Raw genomic sequence first — 21,390 nt, forward strand, 5'->3', positions numbered from 1 at the left:
TTCCACGTGCGATTCTCCTCTGCCCACCCCACCTCCCGGAGCTGCAGGGAAAGCAGAGGCGTCAGCGAGTGCCGAGCCCCGTCTCCAGGGAGCCCCCCACGCCCGAGCTCGTGCTCAGGAGGGGGTTAAAAAATTGGGGCATCAAAAACAGCAGAAAACAGACCGGGAGGGGCCGGGCTGGAAGCAGGGGGTCTGCGGGAGGCGGGTCGGCATGGCCTGGTGACCCTGTGGGCCCTGCCCCAAGGCGAAGGCTGGCCGCAGGGCAGTCCAGAGGCCGAACAGGCAGGAGGGCTTGAAGTCACACGGCTCCCACGGCCAGGGGACGCTCAGTCCCCTCCTCGGCTTGAGTCGCAAGGCGCTTGTCTGGCGCGGGCACAGTGGGTGCCCTCGGTCGCAGGCGGGGCGGGGCGTTTGCACCCGTGATGAGCTGGGCGAGGTGCGTTTTCCGGCCCTCCGTTGATCCGTTTGCCAGGCACCACGCCGGTGTGAGCCGTGCACCCTGCCCCTGGGATTCTGCTCCGTATGGGAAGACAGTTAAGCAGTCAAGAGGAAGTGTGTGCCCTGCATGTAGATACATGTAATGGTGGAGGCAGGGCGATCTGAGAAGGCTTCCTGGAGGCAGTGATCTTAAGCTGGGGCTGGAAGAGGTGTCAGCCAGAAGAGGAAGGCGGCGTGGTTCAGATCGGGGAGGAGCAGAGGCACAAGCCTGCATGGTGGCTGCTCGTGACCGTGAGCGTGCTCGCGGGCCCACTGCGCGCCCGCCGCCATGCTGGCCCAGCAGTGTGGGAGGAGTGAGCGTGCTATGACCTTGGCCGGCAGAGGGGAGGGCCGGCAGGGCCCTCGATGTTCCCGGCAGGGGCGTGCGGGAAAGGGCCTGTTTGCCCCCGCGGGGGACGGGAGCGGTCTCGCTTCTCGGCCCCTTGCGGCCCCAGCCCCGGCCTCCGATCTCACGGGAGAGAAGAGCTGGGGGTCGCATCGGACATGGCCCAGAAGCAGCCTGCCAGCCTCGCGGTGAACACGGCCGTGGTTATTTTTCCCTTCGTTGCACGAATGGGGCATGATCAGAGGAGCTCGGAGCCCCTGGCTCCGCCCTCGCTAGGCGAAGCAGCCCCAGGAAGACGGCGCGGCAGACGCAGAGGACGAGGTCGAGGCCCAGGAGTGAGCGTTCGCACCAGGGGCTTCTCGCCCGGGGACACCAGGGCGGCGTCCTGTCCGCTCGCGGGCTCCGCTGGGCCCGGGCCCTCCGTCTCGCAGAGCCACAGGATGGCTGTCACCACGCGGGGTCGCCTCGGGCTCCCAGCGCCTGCCGAGGGCCCCTGAGCCTCACGTGCTGGGAGCAGCACTCGGCGCGTCTCCCCCGGAAGGGGCGCGAACCCCCTGGTGCTGGGCGGCCGGCGTTCGGGCTCGTCCTCATTCTCAGGCCCCACCGCCCACGGAGCCAGGCAGGGAGGGGACCGGCCTCGGGGAGCCACTCTGCGCGTCACCGCGTGCCTCACCTCCACCGCCAGCGTCCTCTCTGGTCTCGAAGCACGTGGCCTGGGGCTGTACCCACGAGGCCCCACTCGAGGTTGACATGGGTTCACAGCCACAATTATGTCTTTTTTTAAAGAAGGTCGTGTGTGAAATTGGCAAAGACGGCCTCAGGGTCGCGGAGACAACGGGCTGGTGGGGCCTTCGGCCGCTGCAGGCTCGGGGGACGCCAGGCGCGGTCGGCCGTGGAGACGCGGGGGCCTGCGGTCGCCAGCTCTCCCTGTTTTCCCAGAGAAGACGGACGTCGGGGCTCGGCGTGGTCTCCCCGTTTGAGAACCCTGACTCGCATCTCAGGTAGCGGCAGCTGGGCCAACCCGAAACCTGCCAGCCGTCCGAGCGGCCACTCCCGGTGGCCTCTGGGGTCGGGGGTGCCAGAGTCCCATCCACATCTGTCCCCGTCCTGCTTGAATTCCCCCTAAACATGCACGTCACCGCTGTCACCGAGGGGGCAGGCAGCTCACCTAGGGGCGTTTCGCGTGCATTGTCCTCAGCACCCTCCAGCCGGGCATTGGTGTCGCTGGCCTCGTTCTGAGAGGGCAGGAGGCAGGGGGGCTGCTGGGGGCTCCTTCCGGACCTCGGGGTCATGACGAGGACCAGGTGAGGCAACTGACCTGGGGGCAGAGACGGCTGGTGAGGCCAGTGGCCCTCCCCTCTCCATCCCCTGCTCAGCCCAAGCTCAGTCTTCCTGTCCCCGTCTGCCCAGGCTGGCCGCCTTCCACATGCTTCAGAATCAGTGGGTGCTCCCCCCGCCCACACCCCCCACCCTAACACTCACGTTGGGGCCTCCCTCTCCCCGGCCCAGCCCTGCGGAAGCGTGCAGCCCGGCGGTCAGCTGCCCAGCTCAGCCCACTCTCTGGCCATGGGGACCAGGCTGGTTCGCAGGTGAGAGCGTGTCTTGAGCTTACTCCATCAGTGGGAATCGGGGACTTGGCTGGAAACGTCTGCTTTTTTTTGTGCTTGATGAGGATAAGGGGCGAAGTCCCCAGAAGCCGCTGGCCCTGCATGGAGCCCGAGCAGAGCAGGGGGGTGAGGGGTGGGTGTGGCTGAGTCTGTCCACATCCCGAAATCAAGCTGTCCCTGACCGCCCCCTGGGACTTCAGCATTCGGAGCAGCCCACCCTCTTCGCTCAAGCCCATCCAGGTCCTTTTTCTGCCATTTGAAGCCAAGGGTCTCGGTGGGTCTGGCATGGAACCCGAACGTACCACGTCCTCGGAGGGGGGCTCTGTGAGCCAGCTCACGGCACACAGGCGGCCAGGGTGACCCTGGGCAGAATCAGGGTGAAGGAGAGGTAGCGGATGTCCTTCACCACCTTGGGGCGTGTGTCCTGCTGGCCGCACTGTGGCTGCGGGCACGCAAAGTCCAGGGTCATCCGAATCACACCCAGGAGGAGGCCCACAGCCAGGCCCGCGGAAGCACCCTGCAAGCCGGGGCAGGCCGTCAGGGGACATCGGGGCCGTGGGGTGGCCGGCCCAGGCCCCCAGGACCTCAGCAAGCCCTCATGAAGAGCTCGTCCTCCCAGGGACGGTCCCCACCGGGGTCAGCGAGTCTGGAAGGGTTGGAGCCACCTCTCTTTATCTCACACAGCCAATTAATTGATTGCCTATAATCGACTCCTCATTCCGTGACAAAATGCATCAAAATGAAAGCCCCATTGCTCTTTTGGCAAAGGCCGGGCAGCACCCTCCCCTGAGCCCACCACCCCAGAGATACCCCAGGCAAGACGTCCCCGGGTCCCCTCTCCGGTTGCCATGCTCCCCCCCCCCCCCGCCCTGGGCGGCCACGCTACCTTCCTGTTGGTCCGTGTCCAGAAGCAGCCCATGATGAAGGCCGCGGCCACGGGCGGCTGCGGGTAGGAGCTGACGGCCTGGGCGTAGACGCAGAGCTGGCCGCCCTGGCTGGCCCGGATCACGGGGCTCCACAGGATGGACACCAGCACCAGGAGCAGCAGACCCCCTGGCACCGGGCCGTGGGGGACCCCGTCACAGCCGTCCGCCCTCGGCTCCCTTACTCGGTGGCTTTATGGGGGCGGGATGGACCTGCCCTGGGGTTCGCCCATCCTAGGGCACAGCCCAGTAACGGGCGACCGTCTATAGCGGCACAGCTGTCCCCCCAGCAAGTCCCCCGTGCCCACGGACAGTCCGCCCTCGTCCCCGCCCTCACGGCCCGTGTCTGCCGGCGTCTGGAGGGCCGCCCTTCCGGACGCCCGGCGTGAGTGGGGCCCGCGGTGCGCGGCCTCGGGCCGCCGGCTCCTGCCACTCAGCGGGTCCACAGAGCGTCCGCGCTCGGCGACGGGGCATCTCGCTCCCCCGCTGCTGGCGCGAGGTGCGCCTCTGGGCGCTCTGCCCGCCCTGGCACCCGCCTGCGTGTGCAGGGTCACGGGCCCGGGCCGGGTGGAGGGTCACTCGGGAAGGACCTGCCAGGCCGCTCGGAGCCTTGGAGCCGCCCGCCTTCCGGGCGCGGCCTGAGGGTCCCGCCCCTCGTCCCGCCGCGGGCCATCCGAGGGCGGCCTCCCGCTGCGGCCTCCCAGGGGCCCGTCCTGCGTCCTGGGCGGCTCCACAAGCCCTTGGCCGCGTCGCGGTCGCGGGCCTTCCCTGCCATCCCGGCCAGACCGCGGCCTGTGCCCTCGTCCTCGGTGGTGGCTTCGCCAGGAGCGAATTTTCGATCTCGACTCCGGCGCGGCTCGCGTATTAGGGTCGTGCTGAGAACGGTTCTCCGACCCGAGGCTGACGCAGCTGCCACCGCGCTTCTCCGCACGCGCGTCGCGTACAAGCCACGGCGCCCGCCCCGGGCACGCCTGGTCCCCGGTGGCCGCGAGGGCCTCGCAGACACGGCGCCCACGCTCTGCCTGGCTGGGGGGGGGGGGCCGGGCCGCAGGCCCCTACTCAGGCCACGGCGCTTTTGGAGTGCTAATCCTCCTCGAGCCACACGGGGGCGTGCCCAAGCGTGTCCTCTTCAGTGCCCGGCACACAGTAGGCGTTTACCAAGCGTCTCATCCTCGGTCAGGGGGCGTGGCCTCGGTGGCTCGGCCCCTCCCCCAGCGTCAGAGCGAGCCCCGCCCCGGCGCCCCCTCTCCACCCCCCTGCCCCAGCGCCCCGTCTCCCCGCCTGCCCCCCCCCACCCGTGCACCCCAGAGCCCCCGGGAGCCCTACCGCCCCACAACCATCAGCGCCTGCTCGGAGGCCCGCGGCCAGAGGGCCTTCCACAGGGCCATGGCGAAGGGGGTGCTGGAGCTGTTGAAGCCGGACGTGAGCGAGGACATGAGCCCAGCCACCATCACGCGACCACGAGGCCCCAGAGCCCTGCGGACAGAGGGGACCAGGCTTCAGCCTCCCCCGCCTTCGCCCGCCCCGTGACCCCTGACCTCGGCACCCAACTCGGAGGAGATGGGGCTGGGCCAGCACCCTGACAGCTCTGGAGTTCAGCCCCTGTCCTGGAGCCCATGGCCTCCCCCGTCACCCATCTTGGCCCCCCTCGGCCGCGGCCCAGCCAGAGCCCCCCTTCTCGGGGATCCGTTCCGGGGTGGGGATGGTACCCGTGGGCAGGATTTCCAGCACGAGTTTGGGGTACGCAATGTCGGAGCAGCCCGACGGGGTGCCGCACACCTCCTGGCATATCTCGGGGACCATGCAGTCCACCTGGTCTGGGGGAGATGCGGCCGTGAGCAGGTGGGGACGGGCCCGCCAGGAGGTGGCCCTGCGGCTCCTGCCACCAGGGAGCCCAGATGCCACGAACCTCGACACATCACCCACCCTCTGCAGTCCCGTTTCCGACCGCTGACATTGGGGCAGCCACCTGGGATTCTGGTGGGGGTGGACCGGGGTCACGTCCAGGGGTCACGTCCAGAGAGCAGCACAGAGCCTGATACGTGGGAGGTGCCGAGGGCACGTCGCCCGCTGAGACTGGACCCCAAACGCCGCCGGACACCTCTCCGTGGTCTGAGCACCACGTCCCTCATCAGGCGCCGCCCCCGACCCCCCAAAGGGACACACGCAGCCCTCGGAGGTGCAGAGAATGCCACCGCCAGACGCGAAGCATGCCCCCTCCCCCACCCCCGTAGACCGGGCAGTCCATGGGGAAGTCCCCAGAGGGGCGGCCTTGTGGGAGGCAGACCTGAGCCCGCGTCTCCCGGACCAGACTGCAGGGAAGAAACAGTGAAGCTGAAAAAATGCTCTTTGAGCTCAGAGTTCCTGGCTTTTTACGACTCCGCCGAGGACGTTCGGGAAATGAGAACGTTCTCTCGGTCCCGTGGCCGGGACGGGGTGGAGGGCTCGCTTACTTTCACGCGGACGGACGGGCTCTGTCCCTCGTCCAAAGGCCCCCGTCCCCGAGGTGCCCGAGGAGCAGCGAGGGTCTCCTGCAGCCTGTCGCTGGCTGCCAGTTCTCATCCAGGAGGGGAGGCGCCCACCGCGGACGGGGCACACACGGCGTCCGCGAAGTGCGTTTGCCGCAGAGCGTCGTGTGTGTCACGGAGAACTCGGTCGGCTCAGCCGAGCCGCAAAAACGGAGGCGAAGAGAGAGCAAGTGAGGTCACGCGGCTCGCGGGCGGCAGAGCCGCGGTTCAGGCCCGGGGAGGGCAGAGGGCAGCGCACGCTCCCGTAGACCCTTCCCCCGGGACTGGCCTCCCCGGGCCGGCGGGCGCAGGTCGCGCTCAGCTGTGTTCTTTGTGTGTGCGCCGGGCCTTGCCAGGGGCCACCGGAGTCACCGTGAACGCCAGAAACCAGTTCTAACTGCCACCTGGGCTCTTCCAAGCCTCTGCCCCTCCCCAGGGCACCGGCCGGTGGCCCCGGGTCCTTCGTCGGCTGGAGGGCTGCTGACCCCAGGGTCCAGCACCACGGACAGCTCCCCGGCTGCCTGTCCTGACCCCCCTCCTCCTGAATTGTTTAGAGGAAACGCCTGAGCGGCCTGGCTGAGCGCTTCACGCTGCCCTTACCTCTGGGTGCCGTGGCACGGGGTACCCACGAGGCAGGCACGGGAGAACGCTCCCTGGGGCAGAGGCCAGGGGCGCCCTCCCTGACACCCCACCGACTCGCAGCGACGGCCCCACCCCGGCCCTGCCCAGTCCCCCGGTGACCTGCCTCCCTTCACCTTTTCTCTTTTCAAAGCTCAAGCAAATACTCTAGAAGCTTGACTAGCCCTGGTTTTGGTTAAGAACAGAAAAGTCCCTTTGGATCCAAGTTTCCAAACCGCCAGGCTCAGACTGCGACGGACTCACTCACAGGTGACGAGCACACAGCGTGGTTAGCACATGCAGGTGCACAGAGCCGGGGCTAATACGGGCTCGGGCTTAGGAGCCAAGCAGCTGGCTCCACTGGCCCTGAGAACTCGAACACATTCTTTACCTTCTCTGAGCTTCGGCTGTCCCGGCTGCGGACGGGGCGATGGGAGTTGCTGTTCGCTAGCTCGGCCGGAGCCCGCTCCTGAGAAGCCTGAGTCGAGCCCAGCTGCAGCTGTGCGCAGCTCAGTGTAGCAACTTACTATTGTTACTGTTACTCTCTACTACAGTGTAGCAACTTACTATTGTTACTGTTACTCTCTACTAGGTGGACCCGATAGGGGCCGCCCAGCTTCACATGGAGGCGGGCGGATGGCAGCTATCAACTGGATTTCGAGGAGCGGGCAGGTGGTCCCGGTGGACGGGTGGGGTTGGGGCGCCTCCGAGGCTAAGACGTCGGCACCTGTGGACACTGGGCGTGAACCGGCAGGGCGTGTTTAGGGCTGAGCTGATTTTTTTCTGTGTGTTAAGTAGGATGGGGAGGAAGGAGGTGGGCAGTGAGGTTGCACCCCCAAAACATTGCGACATCCAAAAATTCTCCCATAACATTTCAAAATACCGGGGGAGGGTGCAGCAATGCACCCGCACTAGGTTGGGGTGCCTCTGAAGGATCTGGCCAAGGACGTGACATGATCAGATGGCGGGGGGGGGGGGGCTGGGGGAGGGTGAGTCTTGACCCCGAAGCGAGAAGCTGGGAGGGAAGGGCATTAAGTAATAGCAGGTGGCAATCGGCAGAGTGGCGAGGGGGACGGAGAGCGGGTGACCAGCCGCTTGGGCAGAGCTGCCCGAAGACGGGGTGGCCCCTGGGCCGTGCAGGGTGTTCCTGTTCTTGGCGAGGGCGCCCCACTTTTAACACCACTGATACTTGGGACGGGGGGCGGGGGGGGGGTTGTGAAGCAGGGCTACCCGTGCATCACACGTGGGGGCCGGGGCCACCTCTGCAGAGGCGGAGACCCGAGCAACCCTGGAGCGGAGCTCCTGGAGGGGTGGGGGAGAGGGTGCCAGGATCCAGCGGAGCCGCTGGGGGGCCCCCCACCCCGCTCTGGCGGGGGGGGGGGGGGGGGGTCCTCAGAGAAGCCCCAGTTCCCGCCGGTCGCCCTCACCCTCCGAGCCTCCGTCCGCTCTCGGGGATGTGGTGTCCTCTGTGAGGCGGGGCGCCTCCCGGAGCAGAGACCTCGCAGGGAGAGGGCGGGAGGGGGCAGCGGCCCAGCTTTCCAGGGTGGGCGCGGCCGGTCCGATCGGGCCAGGCCGGCGGCTGGGGGCGGGGCCGGGTGGTCCTTTGAAGCCGCGCCAGGTGGGCGGTCCCCTCGCTGCGCTTGGGAAGCCAGCGAGGGGTGCCCCGCAGCTGACGAGGGGCGCAGCTGGGACTGAATCCCGGGCGGCCTGGTTTTCAAACACTTCAACCTGCTGCTTCCGAAACAGGGAGCACCAGGGACTGAGCATCAGCCGCAGGTGGCGACGGGTGCTGGGGGCGGGGCAGTGGGGGAGGGAGCCAGCCGGCCCCGGCCCCACCCCTCCCCCCGCGGCGCCCCCAGGCCTCTGCCCGCCGGGCTGCGCGAGGGGTGGGAGCAGACGAACGACGTGTTCATCAGCCCTGGGCCACTGGCTCTGCCCCCAGCTCTTCCCGGGTCCTGGGCGAGGGGGCCGTGCCCGGAGCTCCGCCCTCCACGGGCCCTCACCTGATGGGGGCACGGCGGGGAGGGGCGGGGGGCCAGCGGACCCGGGGTCACCGTGCTTCAGCCACCCACGCCCCCGCTGGCCTGCCTGGGGTGGGGCGCGGCGGGGGGGGGGGGCCACAGGCGTCCCCAGGGGAGCACCTGCAGCGGCGACTGTGGCCCCTCTAGGTCCAGCCCCGTTTCCGCGTGCCCCCCAGACCAACGCGCGCGCGCGGGTTCCCGGACCAGCTGTCGGGAGTGAGGAGCCCCGGCCAGCGGCCCCTGTGGCCCAGGACGGCAGGACAGGCTGGGACGGGGGAGGCTCTCACTGGGCGCACAGCGCGTCAGGACTTTTAGGCAACAGCTGCTCGTGTTTGCCAGGCCGGAGGCTCCGAGGCCTCCGAGCTTCCCGCGTTGACGGGACACTCCGGAGCAGGCGGCCGCCCCGGGCTGCACAGCCACTGGCGGAGCGGGTCGAGGCCACTGCCCCTCACCGCGGCCCGGCCTCCGGCCCCGCTGTCCTGCCCCGGGGCTGCCGGGGCCCTGCCCCGAGTCCCTGGGGCTGACTGGGGCACAGTGGCTCGCTCCAGGGCCACGGCGCCCACAGAGGGGCGGGCAGACGGGCGCTGCTGACTGGAGGCCCGTGTCCCCGCTGCGGGGGACAGCCCTGCGGCTCGCCCTGCGGGAACGGGGCCCCAGCTCTCTGTGGAGCCCCGTGATAGCCACCGGCGAGGACCAGGTGTGGCTCGCGCCCCCGGCACGGTGCTGCCCTCTGGTGGCTTCTTCGATCGTCAGGCGCCGTCCCCTCTCGTTGGGGCGGAAGGAGGGGGTGCGCGTGACAGGTGGCCTCATGCAATGGGCCAGAACATTCCAGCCTGGCCGGTGAAGGCGACAGCGCTGGGCGGGGCTGACCCCCAGGGGTCGGGGCGTGTGCCGTGAGCCCGCGCGGTTCCTCCCTGACAGTTGTCTGCAGATCGAACCTCAGAACCAATTTAAAGAAGGGAGAGGGTGTAGGACCCGTGAGCCCCGAGGACGCGCTTCTGCATCCCGGGGCTGGAGGCCCCGTCCCCTGCCCACCAGCCGCCCCGGCCGGCTGTGTCCCCTGCACGGACGGGACCCGCCCCTGCCAGAGCTGGGTTTTTTGGGGGGGAAACTCCCCTCTCAGAAGTCTGGCGAGTAACCTGGCATGCCGGGGATGTGTGTGGCGCAGCCCGTGACCCGGCACACGCGTGTGTCTGTCCCCGCTCCGGGCACAGGGCGTCCTGGCCCCTGCGTGACGGCCATCAGGGCGCTTAGATCACGTGATGAAGAGACTTGCACCTTGCCTGAGGGCTGTTTTTCTGGTCGCCAGGGAAACTATCCCGAGGTTTGGGGCTTGGAGTTGTCAGCTCACCCCACACCCCACTCCGCACCCCCAAGATAAGCACGGGAGCCCCACCTTCCGTCCAGCGGCCCCGAGACGCGGGAGCCTCCTTCTCTCTCCTTACGACGGCTTCACCCAGAAAAGAAACGTACATTTTCTTTCTTTCTCTCTCCTCTTCTCTTTTTTTTTTTTGGGGGGGGGGGAGATGTTGTTTGTTCCCCACTCCCAGAACCACGGAGCGGGGCGACCTTTCACCCGAGCAGCCACGGGGCAGAGTGGGGGTCCAGACCCGGTGTGGGGGGCCAGGCAGGCGCCGTCCTCTCTCCCCAGGCTCGTGCAGAAGGCCTGAGGGCTCTGAGCCGAGTCCCACCCGGACACGGGGCGTCTGAACGGCTCCCGGCGACTGTCCCGGGAAGACCCGGCGGGACGGTCCCCACGACCTTCTTCGAAACTCTGCCGCGCCCTCGTCCTCTCCTCGCCCCGCCTCGCGAGTGCCCGGCGGCCTTTTCTGCAGCCGATGTGATGTGAAATGTCCCCGCAAGCCGACGCGACGGACTCCTCTCTGAGTCTTTGGGGCAAAAGAGGTTGTTTGTCATAAAAATATTTATTTCACATGCAAGGGGTCAGTCACTGTTCTTTTATAATGAACGAATAAATACTTTAAATTGTTTCTTCTTTTAAATGTCTCCTTTGCTGAGTATAGTTAGAACCCTCGCTGACAAAATGAGGAGGTGGCTTCCTTGCGAAGGGACTCTGACCGCACACGGTCTGGGGACAGCTGCTCTGTGACAAGCCGGCGGGGCCCTGCATGCCGGGGGCAGGTCCTGTCTAAACGCAGAGCCGTGGGTTCCGGCGAGGACCCGGCCTCGGGTGACCCCTGCGAGGAGCAGGGTCTGTGGGGGACGCTGTCAGCCTCAGCTATAGGGCCGGTCACGAGTCGGCCGGGGCCCCACCTGCTGGAAAGACAGGTCACCACGACAGAGGGCGGGTCATCCTGACAGTGCTGGATGCCAGGGAAGCCAGCCTGACCCCCACTGCCCCCAGCGCTGGTCTGAGTTACAGACGGTGGGATCAGCCGCCCAGGCTCTGCCTTTAGTGTTAGGCTGAATCCCATAGCTTTGGGCAAGTTTCCCCTTCTCTGTGCCTCAGTTTCCCCATCTGCCACATAATCAGGATCGTTGTAAAGATCAAATCAAGACCTACCTGAGTGGGGACGGGCCAGCAAGACCGGCCCTGTCCCCTCAGAGAAGACACCGCGGGCCCCGCGTGGCCACGGCGGCCAGACCCTGCTCATGGCCCGAGGGGACGTGGCCGAGCTGACTTCCGGCTTCTCCAGCCTCAGAGGGGGCTCGGGCCCCCCACATGGCTCTGCCGCCTTCCCACATTGGGGTGGGGGGCGGTGGCCGGGGTGGCCCGAGTTCAGTCCATGGGCTGAATCGTGGGGCAGAGGGTCTTCCTCCCCGAGGCGCGTCACGGCTGCGGCCTCTTCCCCGACGCGGCCGCGCACCCATGGGCCGCACCCAGGACCCTGCCGCTCGCTCGGCACAGTGAACGCACACAGGGCACGTTCGTGATGGCCGGCCGGGCGGCAGAGACGCTCAGTGTGGCTTTCAGGCGCCGTTCACCTCCCCGAACCTGCTTGTCATCGGTCGAGCGTGGGCGAAGAGACAGCCCCCCGTCCCACGGGCGCGGCGGGGCCCCGCCACGTGACCGCGGCGTGCACGGCCCACGGGCTCGAGGCTCCCGGGCTGGAGCCGCTGCCCGGGGCGCCCCGAGATCCTGTCCTGCAACTGTCCGCCTGTGGTTCTGAGTCTCGATCGGGTCGCCCCCACATTGGGACGGCTGGTTCCCAGTCCCAGGCCCCTCCCCGTCCCCACGTGGCCACAGCCCGTGGGCAGCTGGACTGAAACGGGGGAGGCAGACGGTGGGACCGGGAGCCACAGCTTCGGACGGGCACGGAGCGAGAGGTCCGGGCACAGGGTGGGCGGAGGTGTGCGTGCGCAAGGTCAGAGGTCGGAGGCCGGAGGCCCCGCAGGGCGGGCCACAGGAGGAGCAGAGGTGCGGCCCTCAGCTGCCCCGCCCTCTGCCCTCTGCAAAGGCCATAAACCCATAAAGGGCCATTTCCGGGGATAACTCTTATCCAGCCTCACCCCTCCTCACACTGCCGGGGGGGCAGAGCCTCGCCTTGTGTGAGCACACACGATGGCCTTCGGCTCACAGCCACTCACCTCCAGAGTGGCGCACTGTGAGGAGGCCCGCTCTGCACCCCACATCCTCTCTCCCTGACTTCCCGAGGGGCCTCACTGTCCAGAGCTGTGGTGACAGATTGTCCAGGGCCTGCTCAGGGGACTTGGCCCCTAGTCAGGAGGCAGCAGTGTGCGGGGCTCCTAGGGAGGGAGCGTCTCACAAGGGGCGTCTCTGCGGGAATGGCCCAGACACGAACCCCAGCGACCGCATTGCCTCAAAGCATCTCCAGGTGGGGCGGTGGGCGGTGACCGTCAGATGGGGTTCTGTGGTTCATGGTGGGATAGTTTCCGCAGCTGCCCACACCTGAGCTGCGGGCTGATTTCTCTGACGTTTACTCCACGTCAGTCAGCCCGTTTCAGCTCTCATGGCTTTGGGAAAGGGCTGTCTTCGTTCTCAGGGGTTCCAAGTCAGAGGAGGGGAGGAGGGCTGTCAGTCAGCACTCATCTGGGGGTCCTACCCAGCTATCACAAGGGACTAGAAGAATTTGGCTCCCAGCCCAGTTCCCAGCTCAGAGCAATGCCTCGGGAGACAGCGAACAGTGCCAGAATCTAGCACCTGCAAAGGTGGATTGCTGGAACATAATTTCTCGCTCTAAAAACACCCCCAGATTAAGACGAATCTGTTTGCAAAGTCAGTCGAGTATCAATGAACTTGCCCTGATTGTTTGCCTAAGTCCAGCAAGGACAGTGATCACCCACCAATTACTCCTCTAAATCTGCTTTGCTGAAATTCTTCACGAGGAATCTCTAGATTGAAACCAAAAGGCCCCTTGAGGCCGGAAAAGCTAAGGCAGGGACTTGCCGTCCAACGTCACCCGGCACACCTCGGGCACCGGCGTGGGCTCCAGGACGTGGTGTTCTTTACTCGCTGCCGAGGCTGCGTCCCCCCACCCCCCGCCCGCCCCTGTGAGAAAGGACCAGAGGGTCACTTCCGTCACTCAGTCTTAAGTCCTCAGGGTCTGGTCACGCCCGAGCCGACCACACACGGCAGGATTCTCTCTCGCTTTCCCCATTCACAAACCTCCTTTTGCTGAAAACATATACTAATCCCTTGCATGTCAATCGGAATTCTTAACTACTAAAGAGCTCAGTTTCCAGCGAAAACTAAGCCGTGAGCAGCTGTGCGCTGTCAGCCACGCTTTAGACTGACAAATTTATAAACACATTTCGTAATTTCTGGAAGTATCTACGTTTCCTCGGAGCGCAGAAAAATTTTTATGTGGCACAGACGTGTTACCTGATAAACTCGAATATCTGTATTTCCATTCTAATAAGAAGCAAACAGTAGATAAAGGTGTATTAATTAGATTTTTAATTAATCGTATTTGGAAATGATCTAGGCATTCGATGAACTTAAAGTTTGACTCATCATTTAAATCAGCAAAATGCTAAGGTTTCAAGCTATCAAAAAGATTTTAAAAACCATTTTTAAGTGCACCTATAATGTAATTATTACTAAAGAGTTCTCCTAAAATAAACTTTTTGCCCTACTCACATCTATTTACTTTACTTACTTTTAACAATGACATTCACACTACTCATGAAAATTTTATCGTACTGAGTTACACTCCTTGCTGATAAACTTTGTGACCGAGATAACAGGAACTCGTCTAACTAGTAAAATCCAGTTAGAAAACATCGCTTCTCTGCATTATTTTTTAATGGTCCTTAACTCTAAAGACAGACCTATTTTAAAAGAATAGATTTAAAATGGCTTTTATTCGTTAAGAGACTGTCTTAGATCTCATGACTCCCCCCAAAAAATATTTGGATTTCTGAGAGTTTAGAAAGTCCCATCCTTACAAACATTCGTCTTCAATTAATTTTACTTTACGAAATTAATTTTAACGACACCATCCGGAGGTAGAAGAAAATCTCACATATTTACAACACACGCAGGTGGACCCGGAGAGCTTCTTGCCACAAGACAGGTGGGATAATGCAAAACCCACTCGTTCACGGCACAGCCGCTGGATCCAAGCGGTTAGACTCCGGCGGGTGGAGTAAATCGAGGTCAGCTGGCCAGATGCCAGACACTCCTTGTCGTTAGTATTTGCGGACAGGACGGTCGTACGCAGCTATGGTTGGATGGGGGGTAAGGGCGGTTCTTCACCCGTTCGTACTTTTCAAAACCCCCTTTTCCTCGTCCCCCTTCAGTCTTGGGGCTAGAGGATGGTAAAGACGGGCGGGCTTCGAACGCTCCCGGCCGCCGTCACGATTTCCCGAAGCCCCGTGAGGCGAGGACTCCTGCCCTTCATTCCTCGCGGTGTCACAGGTCAGGTTCTTCGGCTCCGTCATTCTGTGTTTGCTCTTCCCGCCTCTGGGCACATAGTTTCATTTAGCGTAGGAGGACTTAAAAAATTCCTATCGGGCTCTTGAATCTTCGGCTTCCGATTTTGCCAAATTTCTTTTGGCAAGTTATTAAACCCTTTCAAATGTCGTGCCAGGCTTCGGCTGGGACAAGCAGTGAATGTTTCCGGCAGTATTCAACAACTCCAAGGACCCTAGGGGGTGCCGGGGTCATGATCCGCTGTTCACCCCTCTGACGGCCTGTATATCGTGGGGGACAGGGGCGTGTCCCCCAGAAGACATGGGGGCTCCTCGCACAATATGCCCAGGTCCGAGAGTTGCAGTCACGTCGCAGAAAGTGTGCGAAACATGGCGATGTGCCCCAAAACATTCTCCTTCACCCCGTAACCGTCACCTGACCCTGGTGCTCACTCCTGAGTCAAAAGGACTTGGGTCTCCAAGGAGGGGTCACCCTTAAAGGGACCCCGCTTCACCTGATTGAACTGACCGTGTGATGGCCGGTCAGGCTTCCACAGGAACATCTGCTTTCCAGTCTCTTAAATTTCTCCACGCTGGGTGGAGACTCGTTTGGGGCTGATTTTGTGGGGCAAACAGGGGCCACTTTGTCCCAGCTGGCCTGTGGCCGCCCCGTACTGAAAGCTCTGTCTTAACCCCACTGATGCCTGTTCTCATTTATCCCGCGTTTTATAACCGTCTAAGGATCGCCACCCTGTTGGAACGAGGCCTGGGACTCCCACTCCGCTTCGCCCCCAGCTACACTGTAAAAATCGGTAGTTTGCCCTGTTTATTTCTGAAGCTCTCGCTTTTCAACCGTATGTTTAAATGACCTGACACCTCCTCACCGCCACTGTGACCCGAGGCCACCGTTCCCTGGCAGGACCTTCGCTGTGAGTGGGGTGTGGCCCGCGTTTCCGGCCGGCCATGTTTTGGGGCCACCGGCCCGACAGCGGCCAAGCAGGGTTCTTAGGGCATCGGGTTTGTAATTCGTCCTCTGGAAGTGTTTGTGACCCTTTTCGTCTTTCCTTGTTCTCTTTAAGGGCAGGACAATTGTCTTTCCCAAGTCTGCAAATGTCTCTCTCCTCACCGCTCAGGGCGTGACCGAGGGAGGGAGCCCGGGGAGCCAGGCCTGGGCCCCATGGCGGGCCGGCTCGGGGACGGAGCAGCCACCGCAGCACCGTTCTCTGCCGCGGCATCTTAGTCCAGCTGGGGGACCCGCCCCCCGACATGTGGCCCTCCAGCCAGCAGCGCCAGCCACGCCCCCGACCGGGGACCCTGCTCTCTGCATTCTAACAAGCCCCCCGCGACCCCACTCAGGACGATGCGGAGGACGGCGGGTCTGACCGGGCTGAAGGGCGTGGGGTCTGCGGACTCCAGGACAAGCAGGGCGCGGTGGCCACCCGGACGGCACGCTCTGCTGGGGGGACCCCCTCCAGGTCAGCCCCTGGCCGTGGAAGAGGGACCTTCACGAAGGGTTCTGTTTGGCTGTTTCTGTTCTTATTTTTAAGGTTTAGGGTTCTGCGGGAAGCCGGGCGGCCGATCTCACTCCTCATCGCAAAGCTTCTCCCGGAAAAAGGCGTCACCTGCGCCCCCTGGTGGCGCGCCCCCCGCCCTGCAGCCCCAGGGAGGGGGCCCCGCTGTCATCGGCTGGCCCGGCCGGCGGCTTTGGGGCACTGCCCGTCCCCGGCCGTGACCCTTCCGCGGGCAGGACCCTCCGTCCTCCCTGCACGGACCCCGCCTGCCTCCATCAAGGCCCCTGCATTGCCGTCCTCAGGCGGGGGGGCACCCTTGTCCCACCCTCTGGGGGCCGGACCTGGGAAGCCAGACTTGTCACCGTGCAGGTGACACCTTTACCAGGGCAGTGGCAGCAGCGACGTCACCCTGGCTGCTGGTCCCCTGCTTCTTGGAGCGCCCCCGTGGGGGCCAGGCCTCCCCCCCCCCAAGCTCGCCGGCAGTCCCGGGGAGACCCCAGGGGTCCCACAGTCTCGTAAACCTGTAAACAGCCTCCCATCGGCTTCACGCTGGGCAGGTTTGCTGCGAACGGGCCCACGAGCCTCGGCTTCCCCGGCCGTTGGCGGGTTTCGGAATCGTGGAGGAGAGAAGCCCCCCGTTTCACAGCGGAGGAGGCGGACTCGGGCCTCTGTCCTCCCCAAGGCCCCCAGCCGCGCACTCGCTAGGATGAGGCGGGCTCTGCTGGGACTCCTGGCCTGAGGGGCACGTGGGCCCTGAGCATCTGCTGGACCGGGGGCCTCGGCCTGGGCACCGCTGGCCCTTGGAGCCGGGCGGCCCTTTGCTGGGGCTTGTCCTGTGCACGCAGGTAGTCCACTAGCTTCCCCGGCCTCCGCCTGCCGGACGCCAGGAGCGGTGCCCATCCCCCCACCGTCCTAACAGCCCCAAACGTCTCTGGACATTGCCGACTGTCCCCTGGGGCGGGGGAACTGCCGTCCTGGACTAGAATGTGGCTGTGGGTGGGAGGGGCTCTCGGGGGCCGGGGGAGCGTCCTCCAGAGAGACGCCAGCTTGCAGGGGGTCCGCCCGCGGCACAGCTGGGGCAGGACCGAGGAAGCGGCCTGGGGACGGCCGCGGGGACGCGGGCCCGGGGCTGACGGCCTGAGGCGCGCCGGCCTGCGGGTGGTGGCGAGGGGCGGGCTTCTCCCGGGCGCCAGGGAGAGCCGTCCCTGGCTGAGACCGCGGCGGTGACGTGGCTGAGCTGAGGCCCTAGGGCTTGGGGGCCCGGGGGCTCCCTGGGGTGATGGATGGGAGCTGTCTGCTACGGCAGGGGACAGACAGAGCCCAGGAAGGCGGGGGCACGCCAGATGGTGACCGGCGCTACGGAAAGATGAAGATTTAGAAACGTGCTCGTGCCCCGTGGAATCAGACCGCGGGGCGGGGGGCTGAGCACGGGGACCCCTCTCGCTCCCAGGCGGTCCTCACAGCCAGCCCCCGTCCCCCCGCCCCCGGCAGGCTTGCGGTTTTATCCCCGCTGCCCGGGTCGTCCCGGGGGGCAGTCAGTTGTTGCCGGCGCTTCTCCGTGGACAGGGGGCTCGAGGGGAGTGTCTCATGGACACCGAGCCAAGGTCTCAGAGCAGGCGGAGCCGGGCTCTGCTCGCACCTCGGACCTCCGGGGGGCGCCGTTTCTCACGTGGGGTCCTGGACGCGGGGCGGCGGGGGAGGCGGGTCACCCACAGGGCCTTGCGGTGAAAGGAGAAATGCCGAGTCGCGGACACAGCAGTGACCCCGCGGCGGTCTCTGGGCGACACCCCAGCCTTGAGCCCGCAGGCCCCCTACCTCCCACGGGGACGTGCCCAGGGCCCGAGCTGTGCGTCCTGCTCCTGCCACAAGGCATGTGGCAAGCCGCACCGACTGTGCGCACGTCGGCCCTGGGTCAGCCGAGCTCTCTTCCTGCTGGCCAGAGCTGGCTCCTGCTTCCCCGTCCAGTGGGTCGGCGGCCAGCCAGGACGGCGCCCCCGGCCCCAAGGGCTGGGTCGGCGAGCAGGGAGCTCACGGCCTGGGCCTCCACGGGGCCCGGCAGCCTCCCAGGGGGGCCGGGGGCTCAGCAGCCTCACCTGTGTGAAGTGCCGGGGGCCTCCAGGTGGGGACGCAGGATGGAGCTGACCCCAAGGCTCAGCGGCCTGAGCCCGGGATGCCGGGCTTCGAACTGCGCCCCGCCCCCTCCTGGACCTCGGGGTGCTGGCTGGTGCTTTGAGAAACCCTGCACTGTGACCCCCTTTCCTGTCCTCGGGCCGGGTGGGGGTGCCGAGCCATGTGAGAAACCGTGCAGAAGGCAGTCAGCGCGTGGAGGACCCCGACGCCGTCACTGTGCCGCCGAGACCTGGCGAGCACTGGCCGGCGAGGCCCCTGGGGCTGAGGGCCTGGTCAGCGCGGGGGTCTCAGGGCTTGTCTGGGCCGTGCTGCCGGCTCCTAGTCAGCGCCCCGCCACTGGCCTCTGAAACCCGGGGGCACGGAACCGGCCAGGCCGGCGCACGGAGAGGCCGCGGGAGCTGGGGGTGAAGCCGCCGTCCTGGGGGCGGCCCAGCGGCCCCTCCTGTGCTCGCCCCCGCCTGGCACCGCTGGGCCCGACGCCGACCCCGCCCCGGCTGCCACCCCGGCGACCGGCCGGCGGGTGGCAGTGCCGCAGCAACGGGCATGTGTCTGACCCCGTGGGCCGTGCAGACCGCAGGGCGCACGGCGGGGTCAGGGGCCCTGCGGCCGCCGCGAGCTCTTTGGAAAGAGCCGCCCCCTGCCGGCTGCTGGCGACTGAGGCCGGCGACTGAGGCCGTGAGGCCAGCCAGGGGACCGTCACGTGCCACATGGCTGGAGCGTCCACGCGGGCAGCTGGCGGAGAAGGGAGCACGGCCCGGGCCACGTGCTCCCTCCGGACAGGGCTGCGTGATTCCAGGACTAGGCAAAATCCGAACCACTTGTTAATTTAAATCAAACACTTTATTTCCACATAACAAGCGCAAAAAACCCCAAACACGTTAACGATACAATTAACGCAGCGATGAAGTCGGTCACACACTCCTCAGAGCCCCAGGAGGCCGATCGGCTTAGCGTTGTACACATTTCCAGACGTGGTTTTTCAAAGCTACCTTTGGTTTTTGGAAAAACCAGCATGGAAGTCAATGCACATCGAACACGCAGAACCGGCTCACGCCCGGCCAGTCGGCGCGCGGTGCAGGCCACGGGCCGCGCCCGGGGCGCCGGCTGTGCGGGGCGGGCGTCTCCCGGGCCGTCCCGGCGAGAGTCTGCCGCGAGAACACTGTCGGGAAACGGCGCCCCGCGCTCCGCACGTCCCTCGCTGAGGCTCGAGATGGGCACAGATGGTGGGAAGATGAGTCGCGGAAGTTCTGGGCGACGAGACCCCGGAGGCGCCCCCACAGGAGCGGCTCGTTTCCCATCGTTCTCACATTATTTCAGGGTGAAACTGTAGGTGAGTTCAGACAAAATGTTCAAATATTTGCTTAGGCTTTTACTCGGTTGCTCTATGAGAACCTCATACGCAGCAACTTGGAAACGTCCATCATAAAAAAGGGCGTACAGATAAACCCACGATAGACACGACGCCGAGCAGCCGAAAAGTCGTGGTTTATTATGTCTGAAGGGAGTTCATGATTCAAACACAACCGAACTGCACGTGGTACAATCACATTCTATTTGTAAACAGTTAAAAGCCACTGACTTCCTGTGCATCGTAGGACACGGACAGTTGGAATCAAGGCAATGAAATGATGGCGAGTTCTGTAGTTAGGATTTTTTTTACCCTTGCTTAGTCTCTCCTTTGACTAACAAGCATTATAATACCATTTGTGGGCAAGAGGAGGGGGGAGGAAAGGAGGTTTAAAAACGGTGTAACTCGTTAGTTCGCGACGACATTTAAAATTCTCTCTAAAGGACGAACAGGTGCGTAAGCCCGCGCCGTGCTTACAGTATGCATAGTTACTGGTTTCGGCTTTAAGGTACGTGAACATGGCCACGAGGGCAGACGGGGCGGGGGGGGGCACGTGACGGGGTCACAGAGACTGTCACCTACTGCTGACTAGCAAACCATCACCACTCACTAATGAAAAGACAGCGTCTGAAAGCAGAATGTCGAACTCCGGCTTTAAGCGTTTTTTTGTGTGTGTTTTTTTTTTGGCAGAGAAAATCCTTTAACAGAGCAGTACGTAGTATCAGTGCTAACAGTTGGGGGGTTTCTTTCTTTCTGGTAAGAAACTACGAGGAGTTTTTCAAACTGGGGAACTGGTTTTCCTGAGAGCCATGCTCTTTGACTCAGGGCGGGAATAAAAAACGAAGAACACGGCCGAACGCTGCTCTTTTTCCCAGAGATAGAAAGCGTCTTTAAATCATCCTCCATTTTTTTTGTCTTTTAGATTTTTTTTTTTTAAATGATGGAAGAGTAAACATTTTTTTTTTCTCAAAAACAAACAAAAAAAATCTGTAAACAAGAAGGCTCGCCGAGGGAGCCTCCAAAACAAAATGGAAAGCCTCTTCAAAGTGCGGGGCCCGTCCTGGGTGGCAGGTGGGCTGCGAGTCACAGCTGCGGCCACAGTTTTTCAAACTGCAGAGCGAAATTCTTTAGTTTTACAACATGGAAAAGTGGTGCAATACTATCATGTACAGTCGGGGGCCAGCACCCCGGTCGGCCGCCCGAGCCCCCCGCAGCATGGCGGGCGGGCGGGCGTCGGGCGGGGCGAGGATGCTCAGCTCGAGTGACCGGCGCACGGGGACCGCCGCCCCGCGGTGCCGACCAGCCGAGGGCATCGTTCAGTGCAAAGGTAAAAGCTTAGACATTGTCAGCCCAAAAATAGTTTGCAATAAAAAAAAAGGGGGGGCGGCGGCGAGGGGAGAAGGACCCGAAGGCTGAACGCGACGGGTGCACGGGGTGCTCAGCACGTGGGCGCTGCTGGGAGTGTGGACAGATGCCTTCACATTATAATATCGGCCTGCATGATTCAAGTATTCAAACTGATATGTTCTGGGGAAAACAAAGTGGACAACGTGCAGAGGGGAGCTGTCCCCACGGGCGCCCCGGCTGCAGGCGGCGGGCCCGGCGGCGTGCCCCTGCCCTCCGCGTCTTGAGGTCACGGCGTGAGTCTGCGCCGACCTGTCACATGGACTCCCCGCCCCCGCCCAGGTGGTCGACGGAGAGAAAAGCGTTGATGGGGGAGGGGTCGCTGCTGCTCGGGGGGCCCCACAGGCTCGCGGAGTAGTGCGGGCCCCCCCAGAGGGAAGCGCCGGGAAGGTCTCCACAGCTGGTCCCCGATAGCCCAGCACCGTTCCAGTGGCTGGAGAAGGGGTGGGAGCAGTCGAGGGGGCCCAGCCGGCTCTGGCCAGAGCCCAGGGACTGCCAGGCGGGGGCGGGGGCCAGGGACTGACTTTGTGCAAAGAAACGGCTGATCTCCTCCTCACTGGCGAACTCGGCGAGGATCGTGGTGTTCCCCAGCACACACCTGGGGGATGAGGGGCGGCGGTGAGGGCGGGGCGGGGACCCTGAGAGGAAGCGCCCGGGACCCTG

General features: G+C 64.3%; 2 protein-coding genes across 2 annotated transcripts in view; both read right to left on the bottom strand.

Annotated features, from left to right (window-relative positions):
- Window positions 1-1,025: 1,025 nt before the first annotated feature.
- SLC5A11 (solute carrier family 5 member 11) lies at window positions 1,026-18,684 on the bottom strand. The gene is given in 12 exon segments (XM_036225861.1): window positions 1,026-1,165; window positions 1,167-1,516; window positions 2,053-2,123; window positions 2,125-2,141; window positions 2,733-2,779; window positions 2,782-2,947; window positions 3,317-3,545; window positions 4,680-4,809; window positions 4,812-4,829; window positions 5,063-5,330; window positions 7,709-7,844; window positions 18,317-18,684. Coding segments are annotated over 12 exon segments (1,938 nt in total). The 3' UTR covers window positions 1,026-1,027.
- Window positions 18,685-18,796: 112 nt separating this feature from the next.
- TNRC6A (trinucleotide repeat containing adaptor 6A) overlaps window positions 18,797-21,390 on the bottom strand; it is a 98,801-nt gene continuing 96,207 nt past the window's right edge. The window contains exon 24 of the mRNA XM_036225862.1: window positions 18,797-21,325. Within this exon, the coding sequence (XP_036081755.1) occupies window positions 20,983-21,325 (343 nt within the window). The 3' untranslated portion in view covers window positions 18,797-20,982. The remainder of the gene's footprint in view (window positions 21,326-21,390) is intronic.

This window comes from Rousettus aegyptiacus, unplaced genomic scaffold, assembly GCF_014176215.1.
Source record: "Rousettus aegyptiacus isolate mRouAeg1 unplaced genomic scaffold, mRouAeg1.p scaffold_m13_p_8, whole genome shotgun sequence".
Lineage (NCBI taxonomy): Eukaryota > Metazoa > Chordata > Mammalia > Chiroptera > Pteropodidae > Rousettus > Rousettus aegyptiacus.